The sequence below is a fragment of the Phyllostomus hastatus genome, unplaced genomic scaffold, assembly GCF_019186645.2.
Source record: "Phyllostomus hastatus isolate PE091 unplaced genomic scaffold, TTU_PhHast_1.1 phas_scaffold_585, whole genome shotgun sequence".
Classification (NCBI taxonomy): Eukaryota; Metazoa; Chordata; class Mammalia; order Chiroptera; family Phyllostomidae; genus Phyllostomus; species Phyllostomus hastatus.
Window position 1 is genome coordinate 9,168,164 of NW_025334037.1, and position 12,078 is coordinate 9,180,241.

Here is a 12,078-nt window from a genome sequence, read left to right on the forward strand (position 1 = left end):
ATCCTGGAGTGGGTGGGTTTACATATGTTCTAAGACCATGCGGGCCCTTTAAGCAACAAAAATCTGGCAGTTCCTACTGCTACCCTGACCCCCACTGGTTTTTAGAGCCAGAGGTAACAGGGATCTATTTTCCTGGTGCTGGAACCTTGGGCTGTGCAGTCTGGCCTGGGGCTGGGATCACTTGCTCCCAAGGTATCCCTCCCAAATTTTCATCCACCATACGTGAATGTGGGACCATCCATTCCACCACTGCTGCCGCCTCTCCACCCATCTCTGTAATTCCACTCGTCCTCCCTGGCTGGATGAATGTGGCTTCTTTGAAACCTTGGGTGTTGGACTTCCATTCAGCTTGATTTTCTGATGGTTCTGGGTGTTAACTAGTTTTGAGATGTGGTTGTAATTCTTTCTATTGTTTCATGAGGAGGTGAAGCGTGTCTACCTATGCCTCCATCTTGACCAGAAGTCCATGCTACAATTTTTTCATTTTTGTTAGTTGAGCTGGCATTTGGGGGATAAAACCTTAAAGTTGGGTTCTGATCTGTGCCATCACGTCTTCCGTTCTCTTTTCCCCAAATAGAACTGCAGTGATTTTATGTTCCTGAGTGATGATCCGTGGTTTGTTGCCTTTTTAAATAATGGATTCCTTTTTGTGTATTCACAGATTGGTCAAATCATTGTGCCACAACATTCAGAGAAGATGGACTGTGGACCTACCTCAATCAGATTGTGGCTTGCTCCCCTTGGGTTTTATATATCTTCATGCTAGCAGTCTTCCAGTTCTCATGGTCAACGTTTTTATTATTAAATCAGCTCTTTCAGGTATCTATTTCTCCTCGTATAACCTGCACTAAGGTAGAAAGACTTTAATTTTAAATCAGAAGATTTCATTTCTAGTTCCACCTCTGTCACTTTCTTCGTGCGTTTGAACATGTCATTTGACTCTTGAATTTCTGTTTCCTTGTCCATAAAATGGGGATGATAATGCCTGTCTCCATTCATAGAAGGGTTTAAAGGTTAAAAGAATAAATTGTGTTGTGTAGGAGTTATCTAATCTAACCTATTTATTTTATACAGGTACAGAGGTGAACTGAATTGTTCAAGGTGGGACAATCAGAACATGAGTGGGAAAATCAGAACATGGAACTTAGGTCTTCCAACAGTCCCGTTTAAGGGCTTTTTCTATCATACACTTAAATTATATGATGTGTGAAAGCATGGTATAAACTGTAAAGCGTTATGCAAGTGTGAGGTGATTTTTTCCCTAGTTTTTTCAACCCTGTTTGTTACTGTGCAGTACTTAAGTGGGTAGAAGTGGAGAAGAAATGAAAAACACATCACTAACCAATGGACATGGTAATTGCACTCTCAGAGAAGGTCATGGCCATTAGAAAGTTCAAGCTCCGGGGTGGTAGTCACCTTCAGCTTTCTGTGATGTTTCTGCCCCTTCCCTGCTGCCTGCCGTCCCCTGTGAGCTGAACTTCATCCTCATGGGGGCTGTGGCCTACAGTGTGGAACGGACAGCCATGGTCGGTCTGTGCTGCCTCCTGCAAGGCCTCAGATAGTTAGGGCATTGCTCCACAAATGTACTCCACTTTTATGGGGAAGTAACCAGTTCTACAATAATAATAATACATTTTTTAAAAGGAAAAATATCCTGGCTGGCGTAGCTCAGTGGATTGAGCGCGAGCTGGAAACCAAAGTGTCCCAGGTTTGATTCCCAGCCAGGGTACATTCCTGGGTTGCAGGCCAGAACCCCCAGCAACCGCACATTGATGTCTCTCTCTCTCACCCTCCCTTCCCTCTCTAAAAATAAATAAATAAAATCTTAAAAAAAAAAAAAAAGGAAAAATATCCCTTAGTCCATTAAAAAAGGGAAAAATGCTACGGAAAGGCATTAAGCTAATAATACTGATAGAACTGAGGTTTCTGAACATTCTTCCTAAATCCCTATCTCTCTGATATTCACAGACTCGGGCAGTAAGAATGGCTATTAACATCAGTGCTTATTAGTAGTAATTACTATCATTTATAATACCTAATATTTATATATGCTTTACATATTCCAAAGCACTGCCATTTGTTTCCTCACAACCATTTGAGATGTGGACTGTGCCAAAGTGTTAGCTCCTCTGTTGTATGGATGAGGAAACAGCCCAGGAGACGGTGAATGCCTTGCGTACGGCCGTAGGGCCAGTAAGAGGAGATAGATGTAGAACCTAAGACTTGAGACATCAATTCTTAGTCTCTTCCTTCCTTTCTGGACTCTTGCAATAAGTGCAAGTATATACGAGACTATAATATTCTTAATTTTTAAAAGAAAGGTTAATGATTTGTTTATATTTTTTTAAGGCAGGAAAATGGACTCACAGTTTTGGATAGTTTTCAAATACAGAGATTTAGAGCAAAGTTGTTTTCTTAATAACAAAACAACCCAGCCTTTCATTTCCTGAGTGTTCTGGTGTGTCATGGCCAGTCACACTGAGCTGTGGTCGCAGCTCTGCCACTGTCTCCGCTGTGTGGCCCGGACCAGTCATTTCCCCTGTGCAAGCCTCTGCACTAGGTATTTTAAAAGTGTGATCTCACATCCTTAGACAATCTAATGAAGATGATCTCTGTTTTAAAGATAAGAAACTACATGTTTGTGTTGCTTTGATGATTAAATGAGATGACTCAGTAAATAGTAGTGTTTTTAATGATCTGGGAGTTTTTAAGTTACCTTAATTCTTACCTTTCCCCAAATATATGGATTTAAATGTTCTTTACTTCAGATTATTAACTTTTTCATGTGGCTCTTTTCAAAGAGCTACCAAGAAGAATACACAAGTTGAGATAATTGACTGAACTTAACCTTGTTATTTTATTTATCTAAAAGTTGCATGCTGAATTGATCAAGAATCTAAACATGGCCACAAGCCATGGTTTGAATTACTAAAGCAATTATTTTATGATTAATTAAGTCAATACACTGTGCTTTCTTGAAGGTTAATAAAATAAGACCAAAAAACTTGCCCAGCTACTAGATTTACATGGGAGAGTCTACTCAGAGCTGCTGAATCTTTGCCCCTACCTCATCCTTGGTTAGAAGGCTGGGTGATGCTGTTTGGGGGGCAGTACTGCATGTTTTCCAGTGTCTCATGATGCACTGCTAAGGGTGATGTAGCCTTGATGTGGCCTTTTAATGTAGCTCCCACCCTTTTTCAGATTGCTTTTCTGGGCCTGACTTCCCACGAGAGAGCCAGCCTGCTGAAGCAGAGCAGGCACATGAAACAGCCATTGTCCCTCAGGAGGACGCCATACAAGTAAGTGAGATCTCTTCTTTCCACTGGGTCCTGTGGAAGATGCCAGCCTAGCCGTTGGTTGTCCAGTTCAGTGCCACCCTTGGCCACGCTGCTGTCTTCTAACTTGCTGTCTGGTAGAGTTGACCCTCTTATTTCTTGGAAGCCTCAATGGCAGGAGGTGAGTGGTAAGGTCATGAGCCCCAAGGTGGTAAGAATTTGGGATTTAGTCTGTTGGACTCAGCACAAATAATAAGTGATTTTGATGTTTTGCCAAGATGGGGAATCTCTCCAGTCAAACTGCATGGTCACAAGGTTGCACATTGCTGGCATGAAGTCATTGTCAGATAATGAAGCACGTGGCTGAGAAGGCCAGCCACAGGCTCTCTGTAGAAGGCATTAGGTTGTGAGCTTTGCCAAGATTTCAACCTGGCTTTCCGTCACCAATAATTATTTTAGCCCTATTTTACCGTGCCCACCTGTGTCAGGGAGAAGCTAGTTCCCCAAGTTTGGGATATGTTCTTCCTAGAGCACTGGTTGTATAAAACCTGTCCTCAGTTGAAAATGAGAGTTTTTGTAGAAGGTCATCATCATAAGATATGAACAGTCAGGCTTTGAAGCTTATCTCCCTGTCACATATACCGGGGTCTTGGAGGCTGGGAGTGCTGCGGAGGTGACCCAGAATCCTCTGTGGATTTGAGCGCCCACTGCATATCTCGTGGGCAGTCTATTTTAGAGCACATTCGCGGTACAAGATGAAACTGTTAGGTTGTTAGACAGGAAATCAGAGACTGGGGTGTGACTCTGATGTGTGTTTAGAGAGAAAAGAAAATTACCTAATTGGGAAGTGGTGGCTAAAGTGATGGAGAGTAGAGAGTATTATTAAGCTTGTGATGACTGTTTCAGACTGGCAGAGATGATAACAAAGTCCCTTTCTCAGTGCCTTAACCAGAGGAATACATAGTTACTGAAGTATGGAGGCCTCTGTGGTACAGGTGGAGTTATAAGCTGACCCTTGAGAGTTGTGGGGCGGGCATGATGGAGATGGAAGGAAGGGTGTGCCGTGCCCTGGAGAAGAGTCTCATAAAGGGATGGAGGTGAGAGCCAGGTGTGTTTGGGGACAGCTGAGTAGCGGCAACCTCAGCTGGAGGAACTACCGGTAAGGCCTGTATACCATTTTGAATGTAGCTTCCAAATCCTGCCCGAACCAGTTCTGCCTTGTCTGTCGTCCCCTAAGTGACTTTCACGCATTGACTGGGCCCTCGAAATTCCCGGCATGTCTCTCCACTCCCACCTATCCATTCCGTGTAGTCGGCCCTCCTCTGAGGAGACTGCCTTCTGAGTAGCAGTGGGACTGTCCTGCCCACTGTCCTGTCACCGAGCAGCAGCAGGGCACAGGCCTCCTCACGCACAGCTGTGTTTCATTGTGTGCAGGGGGTCGGGTTAGGCTTGAAAGATAGGGCATGTGCCCAAAAACCCACGTTCCTCACAGCTGGAATAGGTAGTATGTGGGTGCTAATGGAGAAGAAGTGATGCTGAAGACTGCTGTGGGCAGAAAGGCACCAGAGGGGAAGTGCGCCTGGGCCCCGGCCTTGACCACTGGCGGGACCTGAAAGGGTGAGGGGTTACCTGCAGGAAGGTGGTGGCAGGAGGGTTCCGGAGTGGGAGAACGGCCCCCACAGTTGTGATGGTGGGAGAACCAGGGCCAGAGTAGCTGCAGAAGGAGGTTTATAGAGCTTTGGGAGCTAGCACCTGAGGAACCTGGGGGCTTCATTGTGTAGGTGACGAAGATCCGCAGCGTTGTGGATGAGATAAGACAAAGTCACACAGAGTACCAAGTCCTGTGGAGGGGAAGGACTTGGCCGCAGCACGGCTCCTCTCTCAGGAGGAGGAAAAGCCTCTGAGTGCCTCAGCCACCCTCTCAAGAGGAGGGCGCCTCGACCCTTGCCTTGACAGACTTTTATTGGGTTCAATTTGCACAGGAATACAGGGTGTATACATGAAGTTCATCAGTCATTGTCAGGCAGAAATGATTAAACAGTAGATAACATTCAGAGCACTCTGAGGGCTTATTCTGAGTCAGGGTCAGTTAGCTAAAGGGCTCTACAACATGGGGGAACAAACTTACTTCCTGCTTAGACCCTTATCATTTAAATTGAGGGTATTAGCAAAGTAGGTTTCATAGGATTTTATGCATTCTTTCTTAGGTCAGATTGCCCTGGGGAACCCACCCTTTCCAGCACAGGGCTGCACTGCCCTCTGTCATTGTTTCAGCTTAAGTCAGGCAGGGGAAGTAAGGCAGCCAAGAGATTAGGAGACTTCTTGCAGACAGAATGAGGATGCAGGCTATGTCAAAGCTGAGGGGTGAGGGTCCATCATCCCCTTTTTCTACAGCCCCCCAAGTCCTTGCCTGAGGGCCCCTTCACCACCATGCCTGTCTTAGGTCGTCCCTCTTTTGAGGAATCTTACCCATCATTGGCTAACGAGTCATCTGCCTGGGGCCAAGCAGGGTGAAGAGAAAGGGGGCAGAGGTGGTACCACTAGAAGGAAGATAAGCTTTGTCTCTTAAGTGGCTTATGGTCCCTTAAGTCCTTTACTCAGCCTTAGCTACATGGGATTAAAGCTTCCGAAACTAGGCAGGGCAGTTCCCAACAGGTGGGGCCCAAAATACAAAGATGAGGAATTGCAGTTGAGCTTCTGGGCAGAGGGATGGATGTCTTTAAAGGGTTTTGGTTGGGAGGTGAAGGGCTATGAACACATCAGAGTTTTGGAGGGCAAGACAATTTCCAGTGTGTAAGATGAATTGTAAGGAACTGAGATAGACATCATTCAGAGAGCTGCATAGAAAGTTGAAAAAAAAAAACACAACACATCTTGTTCGCTGTATTTTTTTTCTGGCCTGTCTGGCCTTTGAGATGAAGTCTGAGTTGGGGCAGTGGGGATGGAAGGAAAGAAACTGATCGATGGCAGTGACTATTCCCGTGAGTGGGAGGGCCAAAATGAAGTTATTTAGTTGCTGGGCAAAAGCCAGAGACTCTCCAAATTAGGGGTTTGAAGTTTCAGAAGTGGAACTGGGCTCTATTTTTAACGTCCCATAAGCCCAGGACCTGATTCACCTCTGGATTCCCGTAGGATCTCCAAACGACATTGCATATTGTAGAATCTCAGTGAATGTTTCTGGTACGAGTGAGTGTTCGTCAAGGGCTCCAGAGGAAATGTATTGAGACGTGTCCTCTTCCTCTTCCTTTCTCGGCAGCCTGGGGTTCACACGGAACCTCGCGGACTTCTTCCAGTGTGGCTGCTTTGGCTTGGTGAAGCCCTCCGCCGTAGACTGGACGGCCCAGTACACCATGGTCTTTCACCCGGCCAAGGAGAAAGTGCTTCGCTCGGTGTGAAGCAAATCAACTCCAAACTCTCCGATTTGTTTGTGTTTGTGTTCACGCCCTGGTGTAAAAATGAAGACACAGAGTCCACCTAAACCCAAAGGAAAACACAGGTGGTTTTTAAAGCCATTTGGTGAAAACAGTTCTTGATAAAGGCATTATACTTTTTTTAGATTTAGCCACAGCAGTCTTGGCAAACATCTAAAAAAATTTTTTATATTTTTTGCAAATGCAAGTTACTTTGGGGGGTGATAATATTCACTAATTATGGATAAAATGTGGTATTTTCAGATACTTTATTGGCTGTTTCAAAATAGTACTGTTCTTTCAACTTGTCATTTTTGATAAATTATTTGTTTTTGTTTTATCTATAAATATGTAAAAATATTTAAATAGACATACTGTTTTGCTTTCACACTTAATAAAAATCTTTTTGTAGTTCTGTAGTTTTTGAGACTTAACACTTTCAGAATGTTAAACTGAGAAAAGGTGTGTATGCAAGACAAACTGACTTGCGATTCCAGTCCTGAGTTGAGAGCATGCTGAGAGCAAGGAGCAAGGTGTAATTTAGTTTTCCATCTTACTGAGAAAATTGAACATAAGTCTTAAAGGTTAATTATTATTTTTACTCAGTACCCCTAAATATTAGACTGTTGTGATTATAATTGCTCATTTCTCTTGTTCCTGGAGGAAATGCTAATTGAACTTCAACTCTTGGAGCGATATATACTCATGCCCTTGGGCATGCCACTTTCCTGCTGCGAAGCCTTCCTCGGGTTCCCCTGGCTCTTGGGGGAAATCCAGGGGGCCCTGAGGAGCAGAGCCTCGTGTGGTTTAGCAGTTGCACCCGGACCCAGCGTTGCACTCTAACCACGCTCAGCGGATAAGAATCTGAAGAAGTTTGTACCTTCTCCAAGGTCCCGTAACTGCAGAGTGGGGCGAGCAGTTGCCCCAGAGTCCTGATCACCTGGAACACTGCCTGACATGTCTGTGCTCAGTAGCTGTTTGAATTTGTTGAGTCAGTGCAGGACGTGATCGGATCAGAATTGGGTCTGGAGGCTGATTCTCAACTGGGGGACAGAGGACTTTTTCGAGCTCTGGCTTCCCTCCCTTCCTCATGTAGATGTCTAATGTATATCTTAGACTTAACATGTCCAAAATTGAAGCTGAGCTTCTGAGTTCTACCCTATCTTCTCCCCCACCACACACACAGAGATTTAAAAAATAGACGAAAACATATAATACATTTTAAAATAAACGAAAAGTGAATAACTCTGTTCCCGACCCTCCGTCTTCATATCTTGGTCTTCTGATACTTAGGACAAAACCTTCGTATCTTTTCCTGAATCACCCCTTTTCTGATAATATCCAAGAGTCATTTCTTTAAGAAACCCTGGCTCTCTCTGGAATATACCCAACATTGAATGCTCTGGGGCCCCGTTGCTGCTACAGGTGCCAGCTACCATCACCTCTGGTCTGTGACTTACCAGTTTTCTTGTTTTGTGTCCCTCCACCCTTGCCTGGCTCTGAGGATCCAGGTGATCCTTGCAAAAGACAAGTTGAATCATGTCACTCCTCAGCGTGGAACCCTCTTCTGCAGGCTCCTCGTTTTACCCGAAGAGGAGCCAGAGCCCTGACTGTGGCCAATAGGGCCCTATGGGATCTGACTGCTGCTCCTGCACCCCCGTTGCTGACCCCAGACGCCTGCCACACACAGGCACGCTTTTGCTGGCGGGTGTTTTCTGTGTCTGGAATCCCACTCCATGTGCACGGGGGGCAATGCCTGGCTTCCCAGCATGTTTTAGATGTCAGCTTCTCGATGCGGCCTATGCTCACCAGCACTTGATAATTTGTAATGTCCGCCTCGTGGACTCTTCCTCTTTACTCTATTTTTTTTCTTATAGCACTTACCACCTTCTAACATTATATAATTTATTATGTCTACTGTGTCCCTCTCCAATCCTTAGATTGTAAAGTCCACAGGGGAGCTTCGTTTCATTCACTGGTGTATCCCAAGACCTAGAGTATTGCCTAGCACTTACTATGTGTTCGATAAATATTTGAGTGGAATAAGTTTGTTGAATGAATTGAAGGCTTTTAAAGCAGGCCATGATGTCATCAGAGTTGTATTTGAAGACTGATTCTCAGCTGGGGGTGGGTCAGATGGACTTTTTCAAGTTGTGTCTTCTCTCTCACCGACCCCTACCAAGTGAGTGTTCTCCGCTTGTGGTCCGTAGACGGTTTCCATCAGAATCACCTGCGCAGGTGGGGCAGGGGCGTGGCATCCAGGAGTCCGGGGTCATGTGCTCCCAGTTTAAATTCCTCATCTCAGACCTTCCAAGTAAGTGTCTGAGAAGTGAGTTCTGGAATCCACATTTTCTTCAGCTTCCCCAGGTAATTCTTACATGTACATGCTATAGTTTGAAGATCATTTTTTTTTAATATTTTATTTATTTACTTTTAGAGAGGGAAGGGAGGGAGATAGGGAAACATCAGTGTGCGGTTGCTGGGGGTTATGGCCTGCAACCCAGGCATGAACCCTGGCTGGGAATTAAACCTGCGACACTTTGGTTCGCAGCCCACGCTCAATCCACTGAGCTACGCCAGCCAGGGCTGGGAATCATTTTTTATTTTTGCTTAGGAAATCTTACCTCCATCATTCTAGTTTTGGCTTCTCTCAAAGGTACACAGTGTAAAGTTAAAAAAAGTTGGAGAATCAGTGTTTTATAGCTAGACACCTTGGGTTTGGATCCCGGATCTATCACTTACAAGCTGCTTTCACTCTTTGGGCAAATGACTCCCTGGTGCCTCAGTTCCCTCGTTTGTATTATGGGGATAGTAATAGTATAGATCTCCAGATGTTGTGAAGAGGATTAAAGGTGTTAATACATATAAAGGACTTAGAATTATAACTGGCACGTAGTAAGAACTCAATAAATGTTGGTTATTCAGGAATCTTTGGACATGAGAGAGAGAGAAGCTAATGGTGGGGAAACGTGCCAGGTTCACCCTTCTGTCCTCTGTGGTGTGTGTTCTGGGGCCAGGGGTCCGCAAACCACTGTTTCCCTGCCAGCTGACTTTCTGTGGCACTCTGCCCCTAGAGTGGGAGGAAGGGGGGGGGGGGTTACTCAATGGTGCTTGGTGGCTATTCCTCTCAGTGGCCCTTCACCCTGACGGTGACAGTTGGAATGAGTGTCTGGCATTTTCCCCAGAGCAACTCCATTTGGCCCCCTTAGAAGCACCAGCAGTAACCAGGCGGGGCTTTCTCCTCAGAGGTCTGATTCCTAGTCCCTGGGAGACCGCTAGTCGGGGCATCCAAGTTAGGACACCCACCTCTGTTCTCTTTTCCTGCCCCAGAGGTGGTGGCTGCTTCCTGCCTTATCTCTGTGTTAAGTCAGAGTGTCCTTCACATGTCCCAAAATATTAACAGCTGTTTAGCCAACTCCCTCTAGTATTTTCTTTCTGTAAAAAAAAAGAAAATCGTGTGGTTTCTGTTTTTATGACTGGGCCCTGACAGACAGAGGATAGGGCTAGGCAAGAAGTAGTTAATGGGCTTCTAACTACTTTTAATAATGGGCTAGGCGAGAAGTTGTGACGGCACAGGTGTGATCCCGCGGGCCCAGATTACTGATTGAATGTGGGGGAGAGGAGAAGGAATCAAGGATGACTTTGAGGTGTTGAACCCAGTGAAGGAGAGAAGTAAGGGAAACAGTGGAGAGGCTAGGTGATGAGTTGGGTGGTCGGGGCCTGTTGTTTGAGGTACTTGTAAGGTACACAGTGGAAAAGTCAAGGAGGCAGCAGGAAAGAGCTCAGAGCCACCTGCACAGATGGATGGATGAGATCGTCACAGGAGAGAGGTGGAAACCTGAGATGAAAATCAAAGGGGAGTTTCCTTCCTGAAATGAAAACATCAATTCAAAAAAGAGACCAAAGGGTGACAATCCGTGAAAGGAGAAAGAAGTGTGAGAGCCCTGGCTGGGGGGCCGGGGGGCGGCGCACAGTTGGTTGGAAAGTTGTCCCATGCGCCGAAAGTTTGCAGGTTTGATTCCCAGTCAGGGCACACGCCTAGGTTTCAGGTGTGACCCCTGGTTGGGGTGCGAATAGAAGGCAATCAGTGTTTCTCACATCTATGTTTCTCTCCCTCTCTCTAAAATCAATAAAAAACCACATCCTCAGGAGAATGAGGAAAAGAGAGAATTAAAAAAGTGAGAATTAAAGAAAAGTGTGAGAGGAAAAGAGAGGAACTCGAGCTTATGGAATATGGATTTAAGAAACCTGAGAAGGAGGAAGAGAGGACTGGGAGGAGGTTGGGTAAGAGGATAATCAAGAGGGTACAGTGAGTGGGATTCAAGAAGAACTCATTTCAAAGAGGAAGCAGTCAGCGGTCAGGAGCGAAGGAGAGGTGAAAAAAACAATTGAAGGAAGACCGGAGGGCTTATGATTTAGGAGCTGGGGTGGGGTGGGGTGGAGGAAGGGAATCAGAAGCCAGGTGCTGAGATCTAAGGAGTAAGTGGACTCTAGTCTTGCGTACAGTTTGGCTCTGAAAGGAGAGGAGAAGGCTGTATCTTGAGGGTGAATAGAGAGGTTGTTTTTGTTCTGTTTTGAAGCTAAGACAAACCCAGTCATGCTATTCGGGGCCAGAGGAATGCGACCATTAGGCTCTCTTGCTGTGACTTTGTGTCTTTCCTCAAATATCTGTATGGTCACCTAGGAGATAACACAACTGAACCATTTTTACAAAATTTTGATGTACATGGACTGGATGGGCACCAAGCAGTGAGAAGTGGAATGTCTCAGACATAACACACCCCGTGTCTCAGGCGAGAGTTGGCCTAGGGAGTTGGTGCTGCGATACACATCCCCTAAATCTCGGTGGCTTCACACGACAGACGGAAGACGTGTTTCTCCTTTTGTGTCAGTCCATCTCGCTGTTAGCAGGTGTTCTTGCCTGCATGGACCCACGCTCCTGCCGGACCTGGTGGCCCCACCGTTACCTGGGGCCTCGGTGTCCCCCGGGCCTTCCACATTCACTGACGTGGAGGGAATGGAGACTCTCCCAGAGGTCCTGGAGGTCCGCCCTCCGTTGGCTAACTGAGTCCCGAGTCCCAGTCTGTGGCAGGGAGTGTGGGAGACATGGTGGAGCGGTTTGCCCGAGGCAGAGGGGAAACACGAAGACGGCTGGACCACATTAAGGTTCTTTCTTTGTTTTGTTTTTTCCTCCTCAAGCTCCTTCACTCCGCTAGATAACACACTTTTCTTTGAAATTCTTGCAGAATTTGCATTTAGTCCTGCCTGCACTCTCTTCCACTTCATTCCCTCAACAAAGGGTTGCTAAGTGCCTGCTATTTGCTGAGCACCGGGAAGGCAAGCGTGCCCCGTTGTAACAAGGAGGCAAGTGGGAATTCAAAATCTCAGTGCCG

The 12,078-nt window shown here is 45.9% G+C and overlaps 1 protein-coding gene across 2 annotated transcripts in view; it reads left to right on the forward strand.

The window, feature by feature from the left end:
- The window catches only part of ZDHHC13 (zinc finger DHHC-type palmitoyltransferase 13), a 45,737-nt gene extending 38,633 nt beyond the window's left edge, over positions 1-7,104 (forward strand). For both annotated transcript variants that reach the window (XM_045825628.1, XM_045825629.1), the window contains exons 15-17: positions 662-819; positions 3,202-3,299; positions 6,532-7,104. In XM_045825628.1, the coding sequence (XP_045681584.1) occupies positions 662-819; positions 3,202-3,299; positions 6,532-6,670 (395 nt within the window). In that variant the 3' untranslated portion in view covers positions 6,671-7,104. The remainder of the gene's footprint in view (positions 1-661; positions 820-3,201; positions 3,300-6,531) is intronic.
- Positions 7,105-12,078: the final 4,974 nt, after the last annotated feature.